Source organism: Aspergillus karnatakaensis (genome assembly GCF_047715665.1).
Source record: "Aspergillus karnatakaensis strain CBS 102800 unplaced genomic scaffold BJY04scaffold_10, whole genome shotgun sequence".
Lineage (NCBI taxonomy): Eukaryota > Fungi > Ascomycota > Eurotiomycetes > Eurotiales > Aspergillaceae > Aspergillus > Aspergillus karnatakaensis.
In genome coordinates this window covers 155,459-178,434 of record NW_027395722.1, presented here as the reverse complement: position 1 = coordinate 178,434, position 22,976 = coordinate 155,459, and the positions used below count along the sequence as shown (strand labels likewise).

General features: G+C 51.6%; 9 protein-coding genes across 9 annotated transcripts; 4 read left to right on the top strand and 5 right to left on the bottom strand.

Annotated features, from left to right (window-relative positions):
• The first annotated feature begins 24 nt into the window (after positions 1-24).
• BJY04DRAFT_7496 (uncharacterized protein) lies at positions 25-1,256 on the top strand. Its single transcript, XM_073721000.1, has 3 exons — positions 25-46; positions 116-521; positions 606-1,256. Exons 2-3 carry the CDS (start codon positions 234-236, stop codon positions 1,047-1,049), a joined length of 732 nt encoding a protein of 243 aa, XP_073574193.1. The 5' UTR covers positions 25-46; positions 116-233; the 3' UTR covers positions 1,050-1,256.
• On the bottom strand, positions 1,132-4,597 carry erdS (aspartyl-tRNA synthetase, cytoplasmic). Its single transcript, XM_073721001.1, has one exon. The coding sequence runs from the start codon at positions 4,338-4,340 to the stop codon at positions 1,464-1,466; it is 2,877 nt and encodes a 958-aa protein (XP_073574192.1). The 5' UTR covers positions 4,341-4,597; the 3' UTR covers positions 1,132-1,463.
• A 234-nt stretch (positions 4,598-4,831) lies between these two features.
• BJY04DRAFT_182350 (alpha/beta hydrolase) lies at positions 4,832-6,696 on the top strand. Its single transcript, XM_073710322.1, has one exon. It carries the CDS (start codon positions 4,855-4,857, stop codon positions 6,205-6,207), a length of 1,353 nt encoding a protein of 450 aa, XP_073574191.1. The 5' UTR covers positions 4,832-4,854; the 3' UTR covers positions 6,208-6,696.
• An 11-nt stretch (positions 6,697-6,707) lies between these two features.
• Positions 6,708-8,769, top strand: BJY04DRAFT_225621 (serine hydrolase domain-containing protein; the record flags this gene model as incomplete). Its single annotated transcript, XM_073718243.1, has 4 exons — positions 6,708-7,266; positions 7,315-7,434; positions 7,487-7,742; positions 7,797-8,769. 4 exons carry the CDS (start codon positions 6,708-6,710, stop codon positions 8,767-8,769), a joined length of 1,908 nt encoding a protein of 635 aa, XP_073574190.1.
• Positions 8,770-8,878: 109 nt separating this feature from the next.
• On the bottom strand, positions 8,879-11,494 carry BJY04DRAFT_182347 (rDNA-binding RNA polymerase I transcriptional factor). The gene has a single exon (XM_073710321.1). It carries the CDS (start codon positions 11,214-11,216, stop codon positions 9,084-9,086), a length of 2,133 nt encoding a protein of 710 aa, XP_073574189.1. The 5' UTR covers positions 11,217-11,494; the 3' UTR covers positions 8,879-9,083.
• A 165-nt stretch (positions 11,495-11,659) lies between these two features.
• On the bottom strand, positions 11,660-13,149 carry BJY04DRAFT_7473 (uncharacterized protein). The gene has a single exon (XM_073720989.1). It carries the CDS (start codon positions 12,690-12,692, stop codon positions 11,943-11,945), a length of 750 nt encoding a protein of 249 aa, XP_073574188.1. The 5' UTR covers positions 12,693-13,149; the 3' UTR covers positions 11,660-11,942.
• A 1,816-nt stretch (positions 13,150-14,965) lies between these two features.
• Positions 14,966-16,637, bottom strand: BJY04DRAFT_205865 (rRNA-processing protein PWP1; the record flags this gene model as incomplete). The annotated part of the gene is made up of 2 exons (XM_073713643.1): positions 14,966-16,322; positions 16,384-16,637. 2 exons carry the CDS (start codon positions 16,635-16,637, stop codon positions 14,966-14,968), a joined length of 1,611 nt encoding a protein of 536 aa, XP_073574187.1.
• A 274-nt stretch (positions 16,638-16,911) lies between these two features.
• Positions 16,912-17,519, top strand: BJY04DRAFT_7455 (COX assembly mitochondrial protein). The gene is made up of 2 exons (XM_073720986.1): positions 16,912-17,061; positions 17,132-17,519. Exons 1-2 carry the CDS (start codon positions 17,028-17,030, stop codon positions 17,389-17,391), a joined length of 294 nt encoding a protein of 97 aa, XP_073574186.1. The 5' UTR covers positions 16,912-17,027; the 3' UTR covers positions 17,392-17,519.
• A 128-nt stretch (positions 17,520-17,647) lies between these two features.
• Positions 17,648-22,833, bottom strand: BJY04DRAFT_205864 (uncharacterized protein; the record flags this gene model as incomplete). The annotated part of the gene is made up of 9 exons (XM_073713642.1): positions 17,648-18,429; positions 18,510-18,599; positions 18,685-18,767; positions 19,278-19,295; positions 19,335-20,012; positions 20,070-20,555; positions 21,293-22,287; positions 22,347-22,550; positions 22,603-22,833. The coding sequence occupies 9 exons, from the start codon at positions 22,831-22,833 to the stop codon at positions 17,648-17,650; spliced, it is 3,567 nt and encodes a 1,188-aa protein (XP_073574185.1).
• Between the last annotated feature and the right edge of the window lie 143 nt (positions 22,834-22,976).

Here is a 22,976-nt window from a genome sequence, read left to right as displayed (position 1 = left end):
GGCTTCATCTACTTTGTACCGAGGCTAGAATTATTCATATCTACAGGTACGTCTAATCTCCAATGCAGAAATTCTTCTGTTATCTGCCAAAACCATATCTTAACTCTAGGAGCAGTTTCTCATGAGTCCTCTGATTGCCATTGACTGAACTTCGGTCACATCTCTGTACCTCCGAGCTATGATGATGAGCTGACCACCATACAACCACGAGAAGTCATGTAACCGCCATTAAAATGCTCTTCCTACACCTACTCATAACAATTTCTACCGCTATCTTTGTTTCCGCCAATGTCGAGAAAACCATCTTCGTCGCCCCCACCGCACTCGCCCTCCCGGCAACAGAATCAGCTTTCGACTACCTAGGCCTACAGCGCCTCTCCCCCAGGGATGGCACACTCCGAACAAAGCTCGATGCCTCCTTCCCCACCGAGGAAAGCCTACGCGTCACAGACTCATGGTATCTTCTTGAGAGCTTGGCTCCTGGACAGCGGTATGAAGTGCGCATTTGTTGGTTGGCCACTGTACGTTTTTTTTTTCCCATTGACACCCTGGAACATGGATATCTCCCTTGAACGGGGGCTAATGAAAGCTCTGACTTGCAACAGCAACCAACATCATTTGATCTGACAACATATACACTCTCCGAAGCCCTAGTCGATACGTCCCTCCGCTCGGCAATCACCCAGTATGCCTCTCCGGAGAAAGCAACAGCGCATACGAAACGCACGCACGACGGCCACGATGCCTCTTCCGGTACAAAGGCAGACCTTGCACCTGAGTCCGTGCTGTTTCTACGCATCTCTGCGGCTGCGGACTACTTTTCGCTGAACCAGACGCTCATGGAGAACGTGCCGCCCGTGCTGGCAGATATCATCCTTGATCCGTTCTTAGCGAATGTCTTTCCACGGAGTCTCGTGCCGACGGCGGGATATATTGTCGTTGTTGCGTGCGTGGCAATTGTAATCGCGAGGTGGATTGCGGTGCAGTTTGCGAGGGTGGTGGACTCTGTGGATGGCAAGGACACCTCCGAAGGGAAGAAGAATCAATGACGGTGCCATCAAAGCATATGCGTTGTCCTACGTATAAGCCAGAAAAGAAGAACCGACGTGCAATCTGTTTTATCTATTGACCTAAGCAACCATCTGTCATGATTCTAGTCCAAGGCATAAGAGAGCAAAGCATTTGTAGAATGCAGGCATCACGGTGTATTATTTATTCATAGCGACTTTGGGATATAAAAGAGGTGAGTTGGGGTATGTAGTTCATAGCATATCATCCAATTAGCAGCAACAAGACAACATGATCAACTAACAAAGGGGGAATAGATTTGAAGATGAAAACGGCAGGGAAATGCAAATAAACATGATAACGATTCAACCACTCTATCATCTCAAGCAAAGCAAGGGGGGGTGGTGTAGTGCACAAGACAAAAGGAATCGGGGTATTAGATTAGGCCGTTAATCTTAATCTTCGAAGAAGTGCAGGATAGCACGGATACCTCTCTGGCCGAGACCATGGGGAGGGTAGGCGATGTAGAGCGGTTCATCGACAGCACCGAGCTTCGCGCGGAACTCACTCTTGCGGACGAGGTGGAACTGCTTCGCGAGGGCGTCGTAGGTGTGCTGGAGCATCTTCATCTTCGTGCCGTGCATGTTGTGGCCCGGGAGGAGATTGTTGGTTGCTCCAGCGCCGAAGGTGAGTTTCTTGACACCAGTGCGGCCAGCGGACTGGATGGCATGGGTGATCAGGGATTCAATGACACCATTGGGAGAACCAGGGAAGTCAAATGTGTATTTGACCTGCATGCCATAGCTTGGCGAGATGGTGACCAGGGTTACGAAGGCACAAATATTGCCTTCTTTGTCGACCGCGTAGAAGTACCAGCGGTGTTCGTGGTCGCGCCATGGGTGAATCTCGGAAAGATGCACCTGTGTACCCTTGCGGTTGTTCTTCCAGTCCTCGATGCGCTTGTCGATAGCTTCACGGACGCTGTCAGGCACCATCTCGCCATAGTTCTGCGCCACAATCTTAATACCTTCGTTCTCCGTGCGGCGAATCTTGCGGGCAAGCTCGCCGTCCATAGCCTGCTGGTTGCGAGCGGGCTCAATTCGTTCTTCAGCAATGCAAGACAAGCTACGCCAGCCGAGCTTCTCGCCGAGAACAGTCTCAACCTCAGGGGAACACAGGAGCCAGATTGGCTTGTACTTGGTTTCACGGCGTAGCCACTGTAGGAATTGAGAGATGATCCGGCCATACTGCCTCTCGTCGCACAAGGGATTTCCAGGTATCACGACATAGTTGTTGCTGCTGATGACGTATGAGATAGCAGCACCAGTAGCCATGTCACGCCAGATCTTGAAGCGCTCATCACCCCAAGATGTAGATGTAGCATCACCGTAATTAGCGATTAGGTGCTCCATGGGCTGCAGTTCACTCTCGCTGGTGGCCACGGCGCCCCTCTTCTCTTGAACCCAAGGTGGATCAATGGTCGATGATTCGGGGTGACGCAGCTGCAGAACAGGAGGTTTGGCGGGGAAGCTCTTAGGATCGCGGTGGAAGAGAGATGCGAGGCGGATATTGCCCAGCTTGAGAATGAGCATCAGCATTCGCTCCAGACCGATACCAGCGCCAGCGTGAGGAGGTGCACCCCAGCGGAAGCCTTCCATGTATTCCTCCATTGTATCCGGGTTGATACCCACGCGCCGCATGTTCTCCTCCAGCATGTGCGGGTCATGAATACGCTGACCACCAGAGACGATCTCTTGGCCACGGATGAACATATCGAAAGAATTTGTGAAGCGATGGTCATCCGGGTCAGGCATCGCATAGAAGGGGCGAGCTCCCACAGGGAACTTGTCCAGAACGTAGTAGTCTGTGCCGTACTTTTCCTTGACCAGTTCGCCCAAACGGATCTCGTCTCTGGTACCCAGGTCCTGATCTTCAGGCAATTCTTTGCCCTCATCGTCCCGCCATCCCGACTCGTTGAGCATCTTTATACCATCCGTGAAGCGGATAATGGGTGTCTCGTCAAGCCAAACGAGGTCTTCGGAGGGGAATTGATGTTTAATAATCTCAACCTCGCGACGGAAGCGTGTGTAGATGCCCTTCAAAATGTTCTTGATTGTAGCATCGAGCACCTCCAGCATCTCATGGTAGTGTTCCTCAATTGACATTTCAAGATCAAGGCCGGTATACTCAGTCAGGTGACGGTGGGTGTTAGAGTTCTCTGCGCGGAACACAGCTCCGATCTCATACACACGGCCAAAGTCCGCCGCAATAGCCATTTGTTTAGCAAGCTGGGGAGACTGTGCCAGGAAAGCGTCACGGCCGAAGTAGTTAACCCCAAAGACACTGGATCCAGACTCAGTTGCGGCTCCCTGCAGCTTCGGGGTGTGGATTTCGATGAAACTGCGCTCATCGAGGGATGTTCGGAACAAGTTGCTCACGGCGGACTGAACTCGGAAGATAGATTGGGAGGTGGGTGTGCGCAAGTCGAGCAGACGGTTTGTGAGACGGGTACGGTCCGAGATATGACTGCGACGACCCTCGGCCAGATCCTCCTCAGCCGTGCGGATTTCTGCCTCGTAAACACTGAAAGGTACGGGGTCCTCACGCCGCACGACAAGGTGGACCTCATCAATAGACAGCTCCACATCGTGAATAGAGCAGCCCAACACTGGGACGTCGGGGGCTTGGATAGTTCCGCGAACCCGAACAATGCAGCCAGTCTTCAAGTGCTCAGCCCATTGAACCATAGCAATGGACTTGACACCGGGTTCCTCATGAAGGACACCCTGGAAGGTCGAAAGCTGCTGGCGGAAGACCAAGAAAACCAGCTTCGCGCTCATCCGACGTATGATATGCAGTCTCGCAGTAAAGAGTACCTGCTGCCCGACCATATCCGCAGTGATGTGGTCGAAATTCAAGCGTTGTTCTCCCTTTCGGTCGCTCGATTGTAGCAGAGGCAGGTCGCCATAGCGCGCTCTCATTTCAGGGGTTTCCTCACGAATGGCTTTGGAGAGATCTTCTTTGTGACGACGCTCGGACTCGGATGAATTGATGTCTTCACTCATGCGAGAGCGCTGCTCGCTCTTCCTTTGACGCCGAGCGAGGCGCTTCTGCTGGTTCTTGCTCATCGCACCCGCCCCGGTAGGCAAGGAATCGTCGGAGACGTCATCGGAAGAGGAGGCATATCCCTTATCACGAAGGAACCCACTTAGAATGTTGCGACGGGGTGACGCAGTGCCCGAGGAGGTTGAACCCTTGGAGTGAGGGAGGGAGGGGAGGGAAGCCTCATCGAGCTTTGGCTTGATCTTGGACAATGCCCGCTTGATGGACATATTGGCGGATGGTGTGATTAAGGATTGAGAAAGAGCATGAGACGAAGGAGGGGTAGAAGTTGAGAAGGAGGCAGAAGGATAAAAACAAGAGGGCGAAGAGGGGCTGGATGCGAGCCGGGGCTGAACGGACTTAGAGCTGGCTGCGTCAGGGTTTGGAAGCGATTAGTGAGCCTTTAGTCGTTCGTTGGTCAGTCAACCTCGCGGATTATTGTTCTTGTTCTATTCAGGGGAAAAAAGGTTCAAAGAAATAATGCTTGAAGATTCGAGCCCGAGCTTATAAAGAGACAAGACATGGCTTTCAGCCTTGAGAATAGATGTCTTCACAGGGTAAAATCCAGGGCACGATAGAGTGATGTCATCCACACGGTGCCAGGGAGAGAGAGAGACCAGGCCGGCTCGCATTCCCGGCCGTTAAGGGTGATTGAAAGGACTGTTGCGACAATTCGACATCATCGATAGGATAGGTAGAGTAATAATAGAAATCCACTTCCCCTGTTGTGCATAGTCTTAGATAATGCGAGAAGGACAGAGGTATACCTCCGATTATACTACGACTCCGCAGTCTCGGCCCTCTTGGCTTGCGCTGCCCTGTCACCTCACCTTTTTGCCTCACCTCACGCTCACTCACCCGGTCGGTCATCCTCTCTCTTATTCTCTTGCTTTCTCCCCTATTTTGCCATCACATTCCCTTTCCAAATCCTCATCTCCGAGGGCCAAGTTTTTACCTTCTTTCTCACTCGTGTTACTCAGCGGAAGCTGCTTGTTGACTGTTCTTGCACCCATTGCTTATCAGCCTATCATCTCATCCATCCTCTTTGCCTCTGCGTGTCGGACTTTCGGGCTGAATGGTCACGCTGCCATGGCCTCTCGCTGGTGGCTGTATGTCCAGGCCTGGTTCTGGCGCGTTTTGATGCGCTTGGGGATGGTCTTTCATAAACTCCCGCATCCGCGGCCTCCGAGTCCGTCCTTCTCCCGCTCGTTTCCGTCTGGAGGCTCAAAGGTGGTTCTGGAGTTCTACTGCCCGCCTGGGTATCACGAGAACCGCAAGGAAGGCCGCCGCCTCCCCGTGCTTATGAACTTTCACGGAGGCGGGTTTACGCTCGGAGCCCCGTCAGACGACTCCCGATGGGCTCAGTCCGTCTTAACCGAAGTCGGTGCTGTGGTCGTTAGTGTTGGTTATCGCCGCGCTCCCGAGCACCCATTTCCCGCCGCCGTTGACGATGGCGTTGCGGCTCTGCAATATTTAGCCACCCACGCATCGGAATTAGGGCTTGATGTGTCTCGAATTGCGCTCAGTGGCTTTTCTGCCGGAGGAAATCTGGCTGTTACCGTACCACTCCGGCTCCGGGACCGTCTAGCTCAGGCGTCGCAAGAATGGCTGAGCCGAGCCGACTCAACCCATCAGCTCCTCGCGGTCGCTGCAAGCGACCTGCAGATTGTCGCCATCTTCTCTTGGTATCCTATTCTGGACTTTAATGAATCTCGCGCACACCGTCGAGCCGAGAGCATCATGCCCAACAAGACTCTTCCGGAGTTCTTCACCAGTCTGTTCGATAACTCTTACGTTCCGAACATTGAAGACCGGCGGTCGCCATATGCCTCTCCCGTCTATGCCTCCGACAATTCTTTACGCGAAGGGCTTCCAAATGACATCTATTTCTACATGTGTGAATGGGATATGCTACTGAACGAGGGACAACTGTTTTGTCGCCGACTGCAAGATCTTGGCAAGCATGTGCGAGCGATGATGGTTGAGAAAGCTCGCCATGCCTGGGATAAGTCTGCAAATCCGTTTCGCGATACCAAGGCCGTGAACGTGCTCTATGCAGATGCTTGTGCTGACATGAAGAACATTTTCGGGATGTGACTTCCCCTAAGGGCCGGGTTTGTTTCATGGTTATCATTACTTTATTTATAGACTTGCGTGCAGGCACATTGGCGTGGCGTTGGGTAGAATCTGGCTTTGAAAGCATTGTATAGACTCCAGCAAGGCTGAATTCATTCTATATCGTCGATCTTTCTCTCTCAAGGCTTCATGGTTAGGGCTAAGTTCCACGCTAAATACGATCGTATCTGACCAAACCTTCCTGTTGCAGTAACTCTATCTTCTGGACTCTCTACGATCATCATTCGATAGTAGTCGGGTTAGTTGGATGACCTCTGGTCCAGGTTATAATTGGGGATCGCCAGACTTGGCGTTGGAAAGAAAATACGACACTTGCCTAAAGCGGACGTCTACAGTCTCAGCCAAATAAGTACTGGATGATCAGGCATCATTGGCCTTCGCTGCAGTACCTATATAAATACCGCAGTAATGAACAATGACAATGGTCCAACAGCCCACGGCAAAGACCACTCATAAACACAATGCATTTTCTTTCTTTCGTGGCCTGCGTATGCCTGTTTGCAACTTCGTTTGCCCAGCTTCCCTTAGCACCTGAGCTCATTGCTGACCCATCTTACTCTGGCTGTCCCCCAGGCGGGCCCCTCCTCCCTCGTCCAACTGACCTCGCCCACTCGAAGTACATCCATGATGCAGGAAAGGACCTCACCGCGAAGCTCGACGCCGCCATACAAGGCGAGATCAGCGCCGGCTGGACTGTCGAGAATGTTTCCTTCTCTTTGGCCCTCGTCTCTCCATACGGTGCCTCCGGCGTTGAAGACAACGTGGTGCCATTCTGGGAATACCACCACCGGGGAAAAAATAATGTGCAGGGTGTTTCTCAGGTTGATGGAGACACACAGTACATGATAGGCTCAGTCTCGAAGGTTTTTTCAGACCTGATGCTGCTCAAGTCTGGTGTGGACTTGAGGACTCCTGTTACGGACTACCTGCCGCAGTTGCGGTCAAAGAGGTCGAAGATTGGCTGGGAGGACATCACGTTGGAGATGCTGGCTGATCACTTGGCTGGGATTCCCCCTAATGGTTGGACCATTCCCTCTTGGAAGAAGAGCTTTTGTGCTGATCGAGTAGCGTTCTACGAGTTTTATTTCCTCAATTCCTTCCATGAGAGTCTAGGACTACCGCATCTTGATGACTCTCAATACCCTGGATGTGGAGTCTTGGGGCTGAACAATGGCTGCACCAGAGAGCGTACGTCGAATTACATTAGTCTAGAAGATATTGATGCTGACGATATTTGCAGAAATTATTGAGGGTCTGCTTTCAAAGGAACAGATCGTACCCTTCAACTCCCGCCCTGTCTACTCCCAGCTCTCCTTCACCATCTTCGCACTCTGTCTCGAAAGCCATACAGGCAAGAGTTACTCCCAACTTCTAGACGAAACGATCTATAACCCTCTAAGCCTCGAGAGCTCGGGCGTGTCTCCCGGAAACACAGACCGAGCAGCAGTTCCTCCCGGCATATCAGGTTGGGGTAGCGATTACGGCTTCAACGCTCCGTATGTCTTTACCCGGCTTCTTTCCATTTCAGAGTAGCTAACACAATCTAACAGCGGTGGCGGTCTTTACTCCACGACCAACGACCTAAGCGCCTTCCTCAGTTCAATCCTAAACAAACGCATCCTCGACACCCCTGCTGATGTCCGCGCATGGCTCAAACCTCAGTCCACAACATCCTCCCTTAACACCCTCGTTGGCCGACCCTGGGAGATTCTTCGCACGACAGATCTCCTTCCACATGATTATGTGCACACCGTCGACATCTACGCCAAATCCGGCGGTGCAATGGGGTATATGGCCCAGATTGGCGTTATTGATCAGTACGGCATCGGCATTGCCGTTCTTACCGCCGGCCCCGTTGACGCAATGGATATTCTTTACCGTGCTGCATTAGGAACATTTGTCCCAGCTGTTGATGAAGAAGTCAGGTATCAGAGCCGCCGACTGACAGGAGCCTGGACATCAAAGTCTATAAACAGGACCCATGATCACAACTACAGCGCCACGAGTATTGATCTCAAGCTAGAGCTTGACGACGGCCCTGGCCTCAAACTCACCTCCTACACGCGCGACAACAGCTCCATCATCAACGCCATCAAAACGATCTGGGACACAGAGTATCTTGCGCTCGGATTCGGAATCTTGCCTGAGGAACTACGCATCTATCCAACGGACCTCGAGATACCAGTCCCAGCAGCTGAAGCGTCCGCAATCCTTGCTGGTCTAAGCTCAAGTACACACCACAAACCCTATACCCGCCGCTGCAACGATAGCGAGCCCGAGGTCCAACTCATCCGCCAGCAATGGCGCATCAATCTCGACATCATCCCGATCGGGGGCGACATTGTGTCTGACCTGCCTGGTCAGAAAGTTGCGACGAATTATTGCGGGTCGTGGCAGACGGTGGACTGGATGACGTATGGCGGAATTGGTCTGGATAAGATCGTAGCTGTGATTGATAAAGTTAGTGGGAAGGTTATTGGGCTTGAAGTTCCAGCGTTGAGGGGGGGCTTCTTGACAAGGTAAGTAGATATGTATATATTAGGCATATAGGCTCCACTATGCCTCACATTTAATTCCTGTTGCTATAATACTATATATATTTCCCATTTCGTTTCGTAGATCGTCAAATTAAGGTCGTTAAGGTGGTAAAGACTGAAGGATCCATTTCAGCCCATTATCAAAAATATGGAGAATAAGTAGACAAGAGATTCATATAACATCATAAGATATAATTTCCAATGATTTCAACACACTTCAAAAAATAAAGTCCGCTCATAAACAGAACACGCCAAGCACAGCGACATATACATATACTTCAGTTATATCTCAAAGCCAATTCATTCACGATCCGTCTCAGTCTCATCACTCAAGTCGTCATCATCAGCATCCTCCTCATCGAGATCACTATCATCACCTTCCTCAGGGTCATCTAGCCCCGGTATCCCGCGCCAGTGGACGTAGTCGCCCTCCAGCCACCGCTGGCTCCGCGGTAGTTGGTAAGGGTCGAAAGGGAAATATGCGTCCAGCTGATACCCCATGTCATCGCCTGCCCTTGTCTCGCGCTCAACCTGGCTGAACCGGGGATCCGCGAGGGCGGCGATATTGCGGTATGTAGACATACGAAGACGTTTGTTTGTCTCCAGGATGGAGAAGACGTAGATGAAATTGAGGTGTTGGGACATGCGGGCGAATTGGGAGACAATGGCCGGGGAGCAGACCTTGAGCGGGTTCAGTTTGGAGAGAATAGCTTTGTGGAGGGTTTCTTTGACGGAGGGCGGGAAGGAGATGTCTTCTGGTTCGAGGTCGTCGATTTGCTCGGGTGTGTCGCCGTCGAAGGCGGCGGTTGTGAGGTCGCGCCAGCGGAAGCAGAAAATGTAGAGGAGAGCTTGAGCAGTGGAATAGAAGGGACCGAAGCGGCGGAGATCGGGGCCGCGGCAGGAGGGTTCGTAGTCGAGGCGGAGGGTGTTAAGGTGGGTGCTTAGGAGGTCGAAGACGTCGCGGACGACTTCGCCGGAGATGTGAGCGCCTCGGGCGACGAAGCTCGCGAGGTAGGCGGCGGCGGATTGGCGCAGGATGGCGGGCTGTGCCTTGTTGAAGATGAGGTTGACGCAGGTGGCGGCGAAGCGGTCGACGAGGACGGGGGAGGATTGTGAGAAGTGGAAGAGGAGAAATTGGGAGTGGCGGGAGCGGTAGGTGGGGAGGATGATGGTTTGGAAGTGGCTGAGGAGGAGGTCGAGGGCGTTTTCCTTGTCGTCAAGAGTGCCCGATGTGAAGGGTGGTGCGTAGTATTCGAAAAGTGTGTCAATCATGCCGTCTAGTTTGAGGATGTTCTCCTTGATGGTCTTCAATCTTCGAGACTCTGGCTCAATAGAGTCATCGCTCATGACTGAAGCGTTGTCATCGTCGTCATCATCTAGATCCTCGGCGAACATGACACTTTCCGGCGAGATGTCATGCAAGACGTCCTCGCCCTCTTCGTCTTCGAGGTCCTCCATGTCCACCTGGATCTGAACATCGATCTTGACCAGCTTCTCGCTTATGAGAGCGAGAATGTCGGCTTGGAGTTCGGGTGTATAGCCAATAACTCGGATCAGGTTCTGGGTATAGGCAATGTTGGACTTGGCTGAGTCTGTATCAAAGGGAAATTGAGATGCAATAATCGGCGAAAGTGACCCGCTGCCAGAAGGAACCAGCTGCATGACGTGACGCAGAGCCATATGAACGCGAGTGTAAACATCAGCGGGGTGCACATGAGGATATCCTGGTAGTCTTCCAACACCCTTGGGAAGTTCACCCATGTAGTTCGTCAACATCTTCAGCACAGACCCCAGATAACTTCCTTGGGCAGCCGCAAGATTGCCCAAAAAACGGATATACAGCTTGATATACGACTCATCCCGTCCAAGCCACTCGCTGTTGAGCACAGCCTGCACCAATCCGTTGCAGCTGCGATCCAAAGCTGCCACATTTGATAGAAGACCCATAAGGTGATGCTTCAGTGTATTATGTGTAGGTACATTTGATGGCGGCATGCCGTTAGCATCCCGCCGTCGGGGGTTGATGGCAAAAATCTCCTTAACGCGGTCATAGGCCTCGCTATCGGCGCCACAGACATGCCGTTGGATGGCCCGCCGCACCTCCTCTCGTACCACGGCCGCGCTCTTGTCTGTTTGTCCATTCCCATCGCTTTGTCTCTTATCGTTGTATGGGATTTCCCGCATTTCCACATCTTCGTCGAATTGCACCCTTGTCTTCTTCCGCGGACTAGGCAGCGCCTCAGGATCGGATACGACAGAAGACGTCGGAGAGAGGTAAAGGTCTATTTCCTCCATCCTGTGTTTTACCCCGGCTATTGAATTCGGTGTTCTCGGGTTTTTCAGGATCGGCACTGGTGACGAAGTAGCTATCATTTTTGAAGGCGTGTGAAGTCCCTTCGCTGGGCCGCGCGAGGCGCTGGCGAGGGAGACCATGGGTATTGACACCGTGAATCGTATCTAAACTTTTGGAAAAACCGACGCAGTGCCCGCAACTGCGTCGTATGAAGCACTTTTTAGGTCAAACAAAAAGGAAGCCAAGCACACGACACCGCTGGCGACAAAGATTAAGGGTTTGGGGAAAGGAGATGTTCTGGAAGGGAGTTCAGAAGACAGTCCATCACACTTGAGGGCTCGACGCAATCAACTCCTTTGCTTAGATCAAAAAAGACAAACTTTTGGATAGAAATAGAAAAGCAAAGAAAGGGAGCGAGATGGATGTTGAATGTCAAAGCGGAGAGATCGAAAGTGGACTCTCTCGAATTTTTTCTGTGGGGCAGTATTCGGAGCCTGAGGCATCAATGAGGCCCGTGACCAACGCGTGTTTGAACGCGAAATGTCTACATTTGCCGGCTTTGGTTATATTTGGCTTTACTACGGCGGAGAAACATAAATTCTGAGCATTTTCTTTACATTCATTGAAACTAGAACATACTTCCTCATCTCGGATCGTTCAGAAAGCAACAGTTTACAATAACCATATTGTATGCAGGAAAATGTAACATGAAGTAGAAAATCGGGGAAGAGATATTGTATCGTAGCAATATTCTCGTGGTATATAGCGAAGGGGAATCGAAAGCATAAGCGACAGGTCGTGAGAGAGCGAAAATAGTTGGTCGTGATAATGAGCCTCGGTCGGAAAGAGACGTAGGCTTCGGTAGATCAAAGCCATGCCGTAGAAGCTATCGGGCCCAGCCGATCGTTGAAGATACTTCCATAAAGATCCTCAATTTCCACAAGATAGTCGTCCACCGAGTACTTTTTTAGCCCCTTACTGTGCAGAAGTCGCTCTTCCTCATCAAACAACGGTGCACCACCGAACTCTTCAACAACTTCGTTGACTTGCTCCAGTTCTTTGCCGAATGGATGCGGCTCTGCGTTGTAGTTATCATACGCAGGCCGAGCTGGTGGGTTGCTGGTGGGCGCCTGTAGCGGGGGAGGAGACATGCGCGACACGGAACGCTGACGAGCTAATTCTTGGTGATTGCGCTTGGTGTGGGAAAGCGCGCGCCTGGGGATCATTGGAGCTTCGCCGGAAGAGGTGGTGGATGTAGAAGATCGCGGATGGCTCGTCACAGTTGCAGAGCGCTTGGGAAAGTAGCCCGAGAGCGGATTAGGCTCGATGGGAGAGTCTTCAGGTGAGGTCGTTGGCGACGGGAAGCCGTATTGGTTGAACGAATGTTCCGAATCATCGGGCGACAAAGACGAAGTGGACGACGAAGATGCCGAATGAAGGTCTGGAGCGTTGTAGGCGAGCATGTTGGTCGTGGACAGGAGCTGCACTGGCCCAGAGATCTTGCCTCTTTTAATTGTTCCGGCGGAATACTTGGGCTGACCCTCACGATAAGGCATCGGCGCAGACACCTCCACACGCTTAGAGCGTTTGGTAAATGCTCGAGCAATTCCTGACATAGTGGCTTTGCGATAGATGAGGTCACTTCGTTGACTTGAGAGATGTTAGTACGTCAAAATCGAACAGCCCTACAGCGGGTGAATTGATCAATTGGATCCTGGTCGCTTGTTGTCTATTTCCGTGTTTTTTTTTTTTATAGAAAAAAAAAAGGGTTTGAATCGTTTGCGAGGCTTTTGTATAGACCTTTCCTTTAGCGGGGAAGACAAGAATGTATGGCGGACGATCGCGGATGTGGAGAATCGCAAGGAATGGAAGATCGATTAACGGTTATCCGTTATCCAATTTGTATGTGGACGAAATCGCTTTTGACGGTGAGTGCGTGAATGAGCGTAGGAAGACAATTTCTTAGTTCCCTTTTGCACAGCAGAAGAGAAGCGATGAAGATTTGGTAGGCGCCTCCGAGGACAGTGGGCTGCCTGACTCAAGGGGTGTCGAGTTGCTGCAGCAGCGGAAGATTGTACAATGAAGATCGTGGCGGACAACCAGGACTCGCCAGAAGGAAGGAAGAAGAAGTGAATATAAGGCCTCAAAGCCAGGGCCTAGAGAAAGGAAGGTATCTAGGACAGACTGATTAGGGACTGGAGAATGGGAAAGGAGAGATGGAGGGAATCCAGGGAAAGAAAGAAGTAGGAAGGGCAGACACAGAAGGCGAAATGGAAGCGAAGGAGGCGACGGAGAGGGACTTCTAGCCTCTGGTCGGGCCACTCAGGCTATCTTTGGCTCCGCCAGCAGCTCCCGTCGTCTTTCACTCTCTTCCAAACGCCCGTCCCAGCTCCGAACCCAATTCCAAGGGTCTGAATGCAGTGAGGCCAATTTAGAAAACTCTTTTCAGTTCGAACCACGGTAGACACCTGTTTGCAGCCCACGGTTTCCAACCACGCTTAAGGCTGACTGACCCTTCCATAGTCCCATTTTTACAGCAACAAAGAAATCGCATTACCGCATCTTCCGATAACGATGACCAGACGACACATCCATCTGATCCCGTCGAAGTAGGTGGAAAGACCTAATCCAGCTGTTACACTCGCTAGGTCCGATCGACCCTCGACTCCTCGAGGAGTCAGTCGGTCGCCTGAGCAAAAGTGTGACGTCTCTTGAGGTTTGAATGGCCAACGTGGGGGATAACAGCTGATTGGCGCCCTTCTGCCGGACGAGTAATTCGCATCAATCAATTTTAACCAGTCACTTCGCAGACTAGTCATGCTTGCACTCGCGCCGGCTCATTTTGGCTCCAGGAACGGGAAAGCGGCGGGCCTCTAGAAACGCCCATCTGCTTCAGGTGGTGGAGATGAAACAGCGATTTCGTGCCTAGACGTCTCAGAACGATAACCTAAACTCCTTGAAGGTTACATTTGCGAGGGAAGGATTGAGTTCTCGGCTACATGGCGTCTGTGAGGGGTCATATACTTTTGGCGCCGTATTTGCGCTCAGCAGTCGCGCACACCACAGATTGCACAATAGGTGATGAACTGTTTGGGCGCCTGCTGTGTTGGCTGGACACGAATTCGCTGTCCTAATTGTCAACGTTGGCTAGACAATCACAAATTCACAAGGCTGCTCCCCCACTCGTGGGGCAGCCCTAAGTACCCACCGATTGTCCGGCTACACTATGAGGATTGGGAAAGTGCTGACTGCTCTGACTGCTGAGACTTTGTCTAGCGCTCAACGAGATGTAGGAACAACGCATCTAGCAAATGGTTCATGCAGGCGAAAGAATTGCCGGTGATACGCCCAGCGCGCGGGTCCAATATCCGTGCTTCTCAAGTCCTCGGCCACCGGACGATCCCCTGCGTCGAGCGCGGCCACGGTTTCTTGAGTGGTTGATGATTGATGATAAGCACGATACATCCAGCCGGACACGCCCGCGCCTCTCTTAATATCACAACACTATTGTTGAATCTCTAATAAAGGTCCATACTTAGTACTGTGAACTTTGAAGTTGACTACGTTACTCCGTATTGACGTTGATACAAATGCAGGATTCTCGGCCATACTCCGGAGTAATAGCATTACCCGCACAGGGTATCCGGTACTGCAGATCGTGAATACAAGGCTCATGGATACAAATTCGACACTGAATGACTGAAACATATCAAATTATAGCCGTTCGTGATGTAAGGTTTGGAAATCCTAGTAGCCAGAAATACTGCATGAACGATGGGTATCTTAACTTTTCATTGAATGCTGCTATAAACGAATAGTGTACGCTATACAGAAATCATCCAGGATTCTATGTAACCTTCGAAGACTCACATACAAGTCTGTCCACCATTTAATCTTCATCCATCGACTCCCATCCATCCTGGCCTCCTCCAGCACCAGTCTCCGGGACACCCTCATCCTCAGACTCATCCCGATCAGGCTGCATACCGACCATGCGTTCCTGAACTTCACCCTGAAGCGAGGGCATGCGCGAAACGAAAGCCCGACGCACAGCTGCATTAGTCGAAGTGTCCCAAATTTGTACGGCTCCCTTACTTCCTGCAACAGCCAGCCGGAAGCCGACCTCGTTATCCGGCGCAAAAGTCGTCGAGAAGACCTTGCCGACTTCGAGTTTCCGGGAAACAACCATACTGGGCTTGTCATTCTCCACGTTCCACAGCTTCACTTGTTTGTCCGTGGAGCCGGTAGCCAGGAAACCGGGAATGGCGGGATTAATGTCGAAGGAGGAGACGGAAGAGTCGTGGGCTTGCAGGGACCAGACGGGCTTGGAGTCCTTGGGTGTGGCGGGTACGTTGCGGATGTCGTACCGGTAGACCATACCGGCGTCGGTGGTCACGTAGAAGAAATTAGGGTCGTGCACATCCCAACGGACGGTCTCGACATCGGCGTCAACGCCCCAGCGGGCCTTGGAGTCGGGAGCGCGCATGTCCGCGGCGACTATGGTGCGGTCGTAACTACCGCTGAGGAGGACGGTGGATTCCTTCGGGTGCCAATCTAGAGAGCATACCTTGTCTGTATGGTGGCTGTACGATTTTGCGGCCTTGGCAGTGTTCAGATCCCAAAGCTTAACGGTTCGGTCAGCGGAACCGGATGCAAGGAGATTGCGATGTTGACGGTTTGCGGAGAGTGCGAGGATTGAGTCAACATGAAACTCGTCGTTCGCCTTGCTCTTCTTCTTCTTCTTGGCCTTCTTGACGTCGTCTGCACCGCCCTGGCCGAGGATCGCATTCGGGTACATGGAGTCGACGACATCCAAGTCCCAGACCTCGATATCGGGCTCCATAGTTCCGACAGCAACAAAGTTTCCTGTCGCGGAGGCGTCCTCACCGGATTTTCCAACGGGAAAGTCCAACCATTCCAAGCACAGCGGAATGGCAGGCAGCATAATATCATGGTGCACATAGAGGTTATCCGCCTCGTCTTCGTAAACATAGACCTCGAGGTGAGCCACCTCATCCTCAACCTTACCTGCCAGCAGCAGGTTATCTGTAGGAAGAATCTGCAGCTCCTCTCGCTCCTCATCTTCCTCTTCCTCCGGAACAACCAGGTAGGGATCCTCCTCGTTGGGCTCGTGGTAAGCCAATGACTTCACATTGCCGAACATGGTAACTTTCTCGCCGTCCTCGTCCACCTCGTCGCTGTCATAGTGGTCGAGGTCGTATTCTTTTAGGTCATCATCGTCGTTACTACTCAACGCGGTGAGAATGTAATTCCAAAGCTCAACTTTTGATCCAAAGATAGGCTTACAAGCTCTTCTTTGACGCATCCTTCTTGTCTTCTTTCTCTTCCTTCTCGTCCTCCTCCATCGCATCGGCGTCCTTCTCATCGGCACCATCTCCTCGTTCTTGTGCAGCACTCAGATCCTCCCGAGCGTCCTCGAGCTGCATCCGCGCAAGCTTGGATATCCGTTCCATCTCCTTCTCGTCGATGTCATATTTCGTTGGAAATTGAGCTGCGACACCGCGTCGCACCCAAGCGGAGGTGGTGATCATTGAAGACATGGTATCGTCACAAATATGGGAAAAAAGAAAAAGAAAAAGAAATTCTCGAGAAAAACCAAAGTATCAGAGACAAATAAAATCGGCCCGTAAGAATTTCAGCGGAAACAAACTTCCTTCAAAAGGTGAAATTCTCGTCTCAAATCACCCCTCCTGCTTGTAAAAGATCATATTCCGTAGATTTTTTTTTTTTTGGCGAGGGACCGTTTTTTGTCCCGCAGAATTTCTCACCGTCTCAATCACCGCTTTGTATATCGTGCGATTGGGATTCCCTTCTCCGGATAGCAATCTCATAAGCTCCGAGTCAAAGTTGCCAATTGAATCCTTCATTGTCCATCAAACCAATTTTCGGAAATCCAATTGAAGCAGGAAAACTCCCAGACAACCATCAAAATGCATTCTCACCTCCACACCGCCTACAATATCAGTACTTTCCCTCTTTCCCCTCCCGCCGCCCCCGAACTTCTCGAGCTTGTTGCGCTAACCCTAATCTCTAGACTGCGAGGATATTATGACCGCTCTTGACGAATGCCACGCAAAAGGCTTCCTCCACAAAGCGCTCGGAAATTGCAACGATATCAAACGGGACGTGAACAAGTGTCTAGCGGGTGAGCGGTACGAGCGCGCCAAGCGCAATCGTGATGATGCGAGGGAGAAGAGGAGGCGGATAGAAAAGATCTGGGCGGAGGAGAGAGCTGTTGCAACGGGTGTTCCTCAGGGTGATGCTGCGGGGGCTGCGGCGGGCGCCAAGCAGTGATGCTCTTATGCTCCCTCAGCCCTGTGAAGATCTACAGTGTATATTAGATGCATTCTGTGGTGTTCTGGCGTTTACGATATCTTTTGGGGATATTCTCTGCTCTTCTGTTCGTGTTTGGCTGATGGAGGCGGGTGTATATGCTAAAAAGCAATGTGGATATGACTCGAGAATGTATGATAGCAGCTATACAGGATTCTGCTTTGCCCAACCAACGCCGTACCGAATAATCAAACAAAAGGTTCTTTTCATGGACTTGCTAGTCGTCCTCCCCATCGACTGAAGCTGCAGCCACAGGTTCGCCGCCGTTTTCGCCAGAATCACCCAACCTAGCACCCTTGCCATGCCTCCGCCGTCTCTTCGCTTTGGGCGCCGCATCCCTATCTCCATCCACCTTCTCAGCACCATCATCTCTTTCAAAATCACCACTTCTCTTCTGCCTCTTCTCTTCATCCTTCTCCGCCACCTTCTTCTTCGTCGACTTCTTCACACTTAACGGATTTGGCTCCTTCACCTTCTTCATATCCTTCTTCTTTCTCTCCCCACCACCAGCCGCACTCTTCCCCGCATTCTGATTCAGCCCAACTCGAAACTTATCCTGCTCGACGCCCTCCCTAATCCCCTCCGACGGCGCACTCATAGGCTCGAGAATCATGACCGACCGCTTCACATAAACAATCGGCACACCGGGTATCGACCTCGCATTCCGCCTCAGTCCTTGCGCGCGCAATAGTTTCTGGAATGCCTCATCGTCGCCCCGCTTGCGCTTCTTCCCTACATCTTGCGGTTGTGCTTTCGGCGCCGGTGGGTCTGACGTCGCGAGGATGTAGTGTTCCTTGTTCTTCTTCACGTCGGCGAGAGGGGATAGAAGGGAGAGGAGGCACTCTTCTTCCTCGATGGGGGTGGAGTCTGCGTTGTGCGAGCAGTGGCGGAGGGGGAGGGTTGTGGGCGGGGGGAGGAAGTCTGGGCGGACGGTGTTGTTTGTACGGGGGTTGGTGGGCTGGTTAGCCATTATCGAGGCGAGGGAGCATTTCGTTAACACTGAGGACCGTCAGTTTATTTGCTTTTTCTTTTCATCAAAGATCAATGAAGAGGGACGCAGAGTAAGAACATGGACATACAAGGCTTGACTTGACCCTGTAACGTCCGCTCGAGGGCAGGTATCAGGTCCATTTTGAACGATTGCACCGCGCGAAGTAGGTTTGAATCAACTGCGCAGCCGAAATGTTAGCTGTATTTCTCATTTTGTTCGATCGCGTGTGACGTCGCAGAGCGTTGGAGAGGATCAAATCATACCGAGGACCTGGTACGGTTCACGGAAACCGAATGCTAGCTCATACTGGTGCATAAGCTTGCGATACTTCTTCGAGCGTTTGGCTCTCATTTTGGCAAATTTTGGTTCTTTTGTTGACTTGTCGTCTCGAGCTTGCGGACTTGGTCGGAAATTTTTTGTCTTCCTTCTTTTTCTGCCGAGCGGTGGAGGAGCTCGCCGATATCAAGGATGCATTAGGCCCGTGCGTAAGTATACAATCATTTACAATGAGCGAGGAACGTTGGAAGCTTGAAGGCCTCTTGCTTATGGGAGGTAGAGAACTTCTGGATTGTGATTCTTAGTCTAAAGCTCCGTAGCAATTATTATTTTGCCTATATGCAAGTGCCAGCCCAGCCGTACCTCCCATCCGTGCTAGATTAATATGTCCAGCTCCACCTACCAACCACATGCAATGTCTTGAGTTCGTGTCACATCAGGTTAAAGATTCATACGTCGTTTCAGTAAAGTAGGGCTGATGCTGACGGTCAGGCAGCAACCGGTTGATCATCAGACAATGAGACTTGAGCGTCCGGTTCTGCTTTGCCCTGTCTTCTTTTGCAGGTCCCGACAACCACACTGATATCGTCCATTTTCCCTGTAGACATGGTTAGTTCAAGAACAGGAGGCAAGGTACTGCGATTGCTTACCGCCCTGAATAGCGAGGCCTTCTTCAACTGCCTTCTCCATATAAGGACTCTCGGCAAACGGGTCTTGAGCTACTGCCAGCGCAGCTTTGAGTATCTCCCTCGCCAAATAGACCATCTTTTCCTCCGCAAGAACAGCCGGTGGAGCCCACTCAAGCTCCTTATCATCCCACCGTCCATGGTCCCATTTCTTCAGGCCTTCCATCGTGATCGAGAGAACCTCATGCTCCCAGAGATTATCGAGGACACCGTCAGACAGCGCAAGAACAATGTCGCCTTCTTCCAGGTTGACCAGCGAGAGTACTGCGTTGTTCCGTGGTGTATCCACGCTATTTGTTCCTAGTTGCATAGGGCAGTCAAACCAGTGCCATTGCTCCACGGTCCTAAAAAGGACCTTATCCTCGCTCGGCCGTATGACTAGAACCTTGCAGTCTCCGATGTTGGTCACGTACAAAAGTGGTTTCTCGGCTCCGTTGCCGTCTACCGTCTTATGCAGGAGTGCCGTCACCGATGTCGTCGTTCCGAACCACTCACTAGGAGCTGTTGTAGCTTGAGTCGTTTGTTCGTAGGCTCGCTGGAGGTACTCGACCGGGTCTACCGTGGAATCTGGGTTAGATAACCGCTCAACTTCTAGACACCAGAAATGTAAGATGAGCCTGGACCATAGCCTGCACCTTTGTCAGCTGATGCGCGAGCAGAAAACAAAAAGCAAGAATGTAACATACGCGGCATGACCTCGCGGTTTCGTCGCCCACGCTCCTACCCCGTCGTTCACCCCCAGGAAGTTCTCCGTAACCAGCACAGCATCATCGCCATTATTGAGTCCCCGTATAAGCTCGCCCTTGACGGATAATCTCTTATCCTGGCTATGGTAGTGTGTCGTCAGGGGATCTGAGAAGGAGGAGGACGGCGGAGAGAGGAATGGTGGGGGAAATGGCCGAGAGCGCCGCTTCGCGCACAGCGCGTAGCCTGTCTGGAAGCAGTAGGGCGATTTGAGTATTGGGAACTGCGGGCAGCGATCTGGAACGGGGGTGGTGATTCCGTAAGAAGGCCAGACGGCGCGATGGTAGCGGCGCACCAGGGTCTTCTCAGGACCCCAGATCCACTTTCGGTGGAGCGCCAACGGAGATGATGAGGCTGATGTGCGTTGAAGCGGCGACGACGATGACGGAGAGGCCCAGGACGAAACTGCGGAGGGAGTCCCAGAAATCCTAAGCACCATGCCCGCAAGCAAAGGCTATCAACTGCTGATTGTGAGTGAGATCGTGATCTCCTTCTTGCCCGAAGCGACGCACTCTCCGCAATACTGTGTAGCAAGGGTGAGCTAACTTGGAGTGGGAAGAGTGGGAGGTTGATTCTTTATCCGGAAGATCTCGACGGTAGAGTTAAGCGGGAGGAGGGCGGCTTTTGTAGGAAGAACGATGACGGATGACGGCTGTTTTACCCCATCCTCACCTCTGTTGAGTCGGTGTTTATAAGGGGCGGGCCTTCAAATATCTGATTACGAACTCTAGTTAATAGGCTGGTTTATACTCTGTAGATTGGAGACTACAGTTGGCTTGTTCGCGTCTCTTGTCAGCCTGTGCTCACTTGTACACGGGCCGTTCTCCGCGCTTCCATGATCTCTACATCTCCCGGTCGTAGAGAGGGGTTTTCAAGGGGTAGAAGAATCCTCAAAAGGCCTACAAGAGTACAAAAGACCTCAATTATACGAAACCGTGGTCATATCCGTAAATATGGACATTCGATCGTAGATGCTTTCTGCGTAACATCCAAAGCGCTAGTTAACGGCCGATGACGGTTTCCCTCGGAAAACACATCCACTCCCACTTCGTACTACTGCCAACTTACTCGAGTCCTCCCTAATTATCTCCCGACACTCAGTCAGCCTTTTCAGAACGCTTTGTTCTATGCAGCAGTTGTGCCGGCTCTGATAATACTAGCAGACCGCTGCTTTCGTATCTCCTCGGCAAATATCATGGTAGCACGATCCAGTTCCGCAGCAATCTCCTTGTCATCCGCGTCAAGTCGAATGGAGGCTACACCCTGAAATATCGCTTTGGCAAGTGCACTGCATCGGGAACCGAAAGGAAGCGGGCCGATACTGTTTCGACGTTTGGCGACCATGAGACTCAGCATGCGCTCAGCGCAGGGGCAGTAACGCTCAATATTTTCGGTACATTCTGTTGCGCAGATGCAGACTGCACGACATATACATTTCCTCTCGCGGACAAGGTTGATCAGACGACGTCGAGTATCTTGACAACGGACTTCGCCAATGCATTTACCTTCCAGCTTTGCCAAGGTGGCTTGACGATTGTCTAAGATGTGATCGCGCTCGCGGATATCCGGGTGGACAGTATCAATGTCGATAAAGGGGAGGTTGAGCGCTGGAGCCACCCGCTGGATTGTCGACTTAGGCATGAAAGCGAGATATTTTTCCGACTGAAGCGCGAGCACCTCATCCGGTGGCATCTCATACAGCACAGATTCTCTGTTCCATCTCTGGCAAAACTCAGAGTTCTCGTCGTTGATGAGGGTGAGCGCATATTGACGGTACCCAACAAGGTCATCCAGGACGAACCCTGCGATAGGGACTTTTGCTACTCCGCATCGGATATATTCCTTCTGATGCTGCTGGACGAGCTCGGAGTTGAGGTCAACACACACGGAAGGATCATCCAGGGTCTGCTTGCAGAGAAAGAGAATTTTGCATAATTGGCCAGGCTCTGGGAGGACAAAGCCTCTGTTGACGACCATACGACGAATCTCCAAGGTGAAAGAGGCGCATAGGTCGGCTGCAGCAAGCTCCATAATCAACGCAGCATATAGGGCGTAATACATGCTCTCTGTGTTATCGACAAGGTCTGTAATAGAGTTGGATGTTACTAGCTTCTCAGCGCGCTTGATGTGCGCAAGGATGCTGTCTGGCGTATTGTGCAACTATAAGACAAAAGTCAGATCATCAGCACTGAACTAGAGCATCTTGGCTGTTCACTTACATCAACACCATAGTGCATGAAAGCCATCACAGCCACCTTTGAAATGCTGTACACCCTCGACCAAACACCCAACACACTGCTGAGCCACTCGCAGATGCTGTCGTCATTAGTCTCGCTCAGGGCTTTGACGCCAGGCGAGAAAATATTCCAATCGGGCGAACTGACGGTATAAGGGATCTGGGGGAGTCCAGTAGGAGCCATGAGCTGACTTGTTAGCCATACACCCCATTTCATGATCTTGTTATAATCAGCTTACCGCAGACTCGTACGAACCGGTGGTGCTGTTGGACGACCGCAGCCTTTCTTTTTCAAGGACTTCTTGAGAATATTTGTAGAATCCATCGGTATGGTCGTCAATCGCAGAAGCATCGAGGTTACCCCAGCTCGAATGTGAATCGGTTTCTCTTGACAGAGACCCACGCTTGGGGAACAGCTTGCGGAGGGCCAGGTCCCAGATGTGGGAGGCGGATCTGTGAGTGGTACCCATCCTGACCGGACGAACTGGCAAGTTCAGACAGGAAATCACCCTTGGTAAAAGCTGGTGTTTAGCGAGCAGTGTCTGAAAAGAACAGCGGTATCCAGCAAAATTGGTGTGGACAATGCTGTGTGGTTGACTTGCTGAGGTGCTCT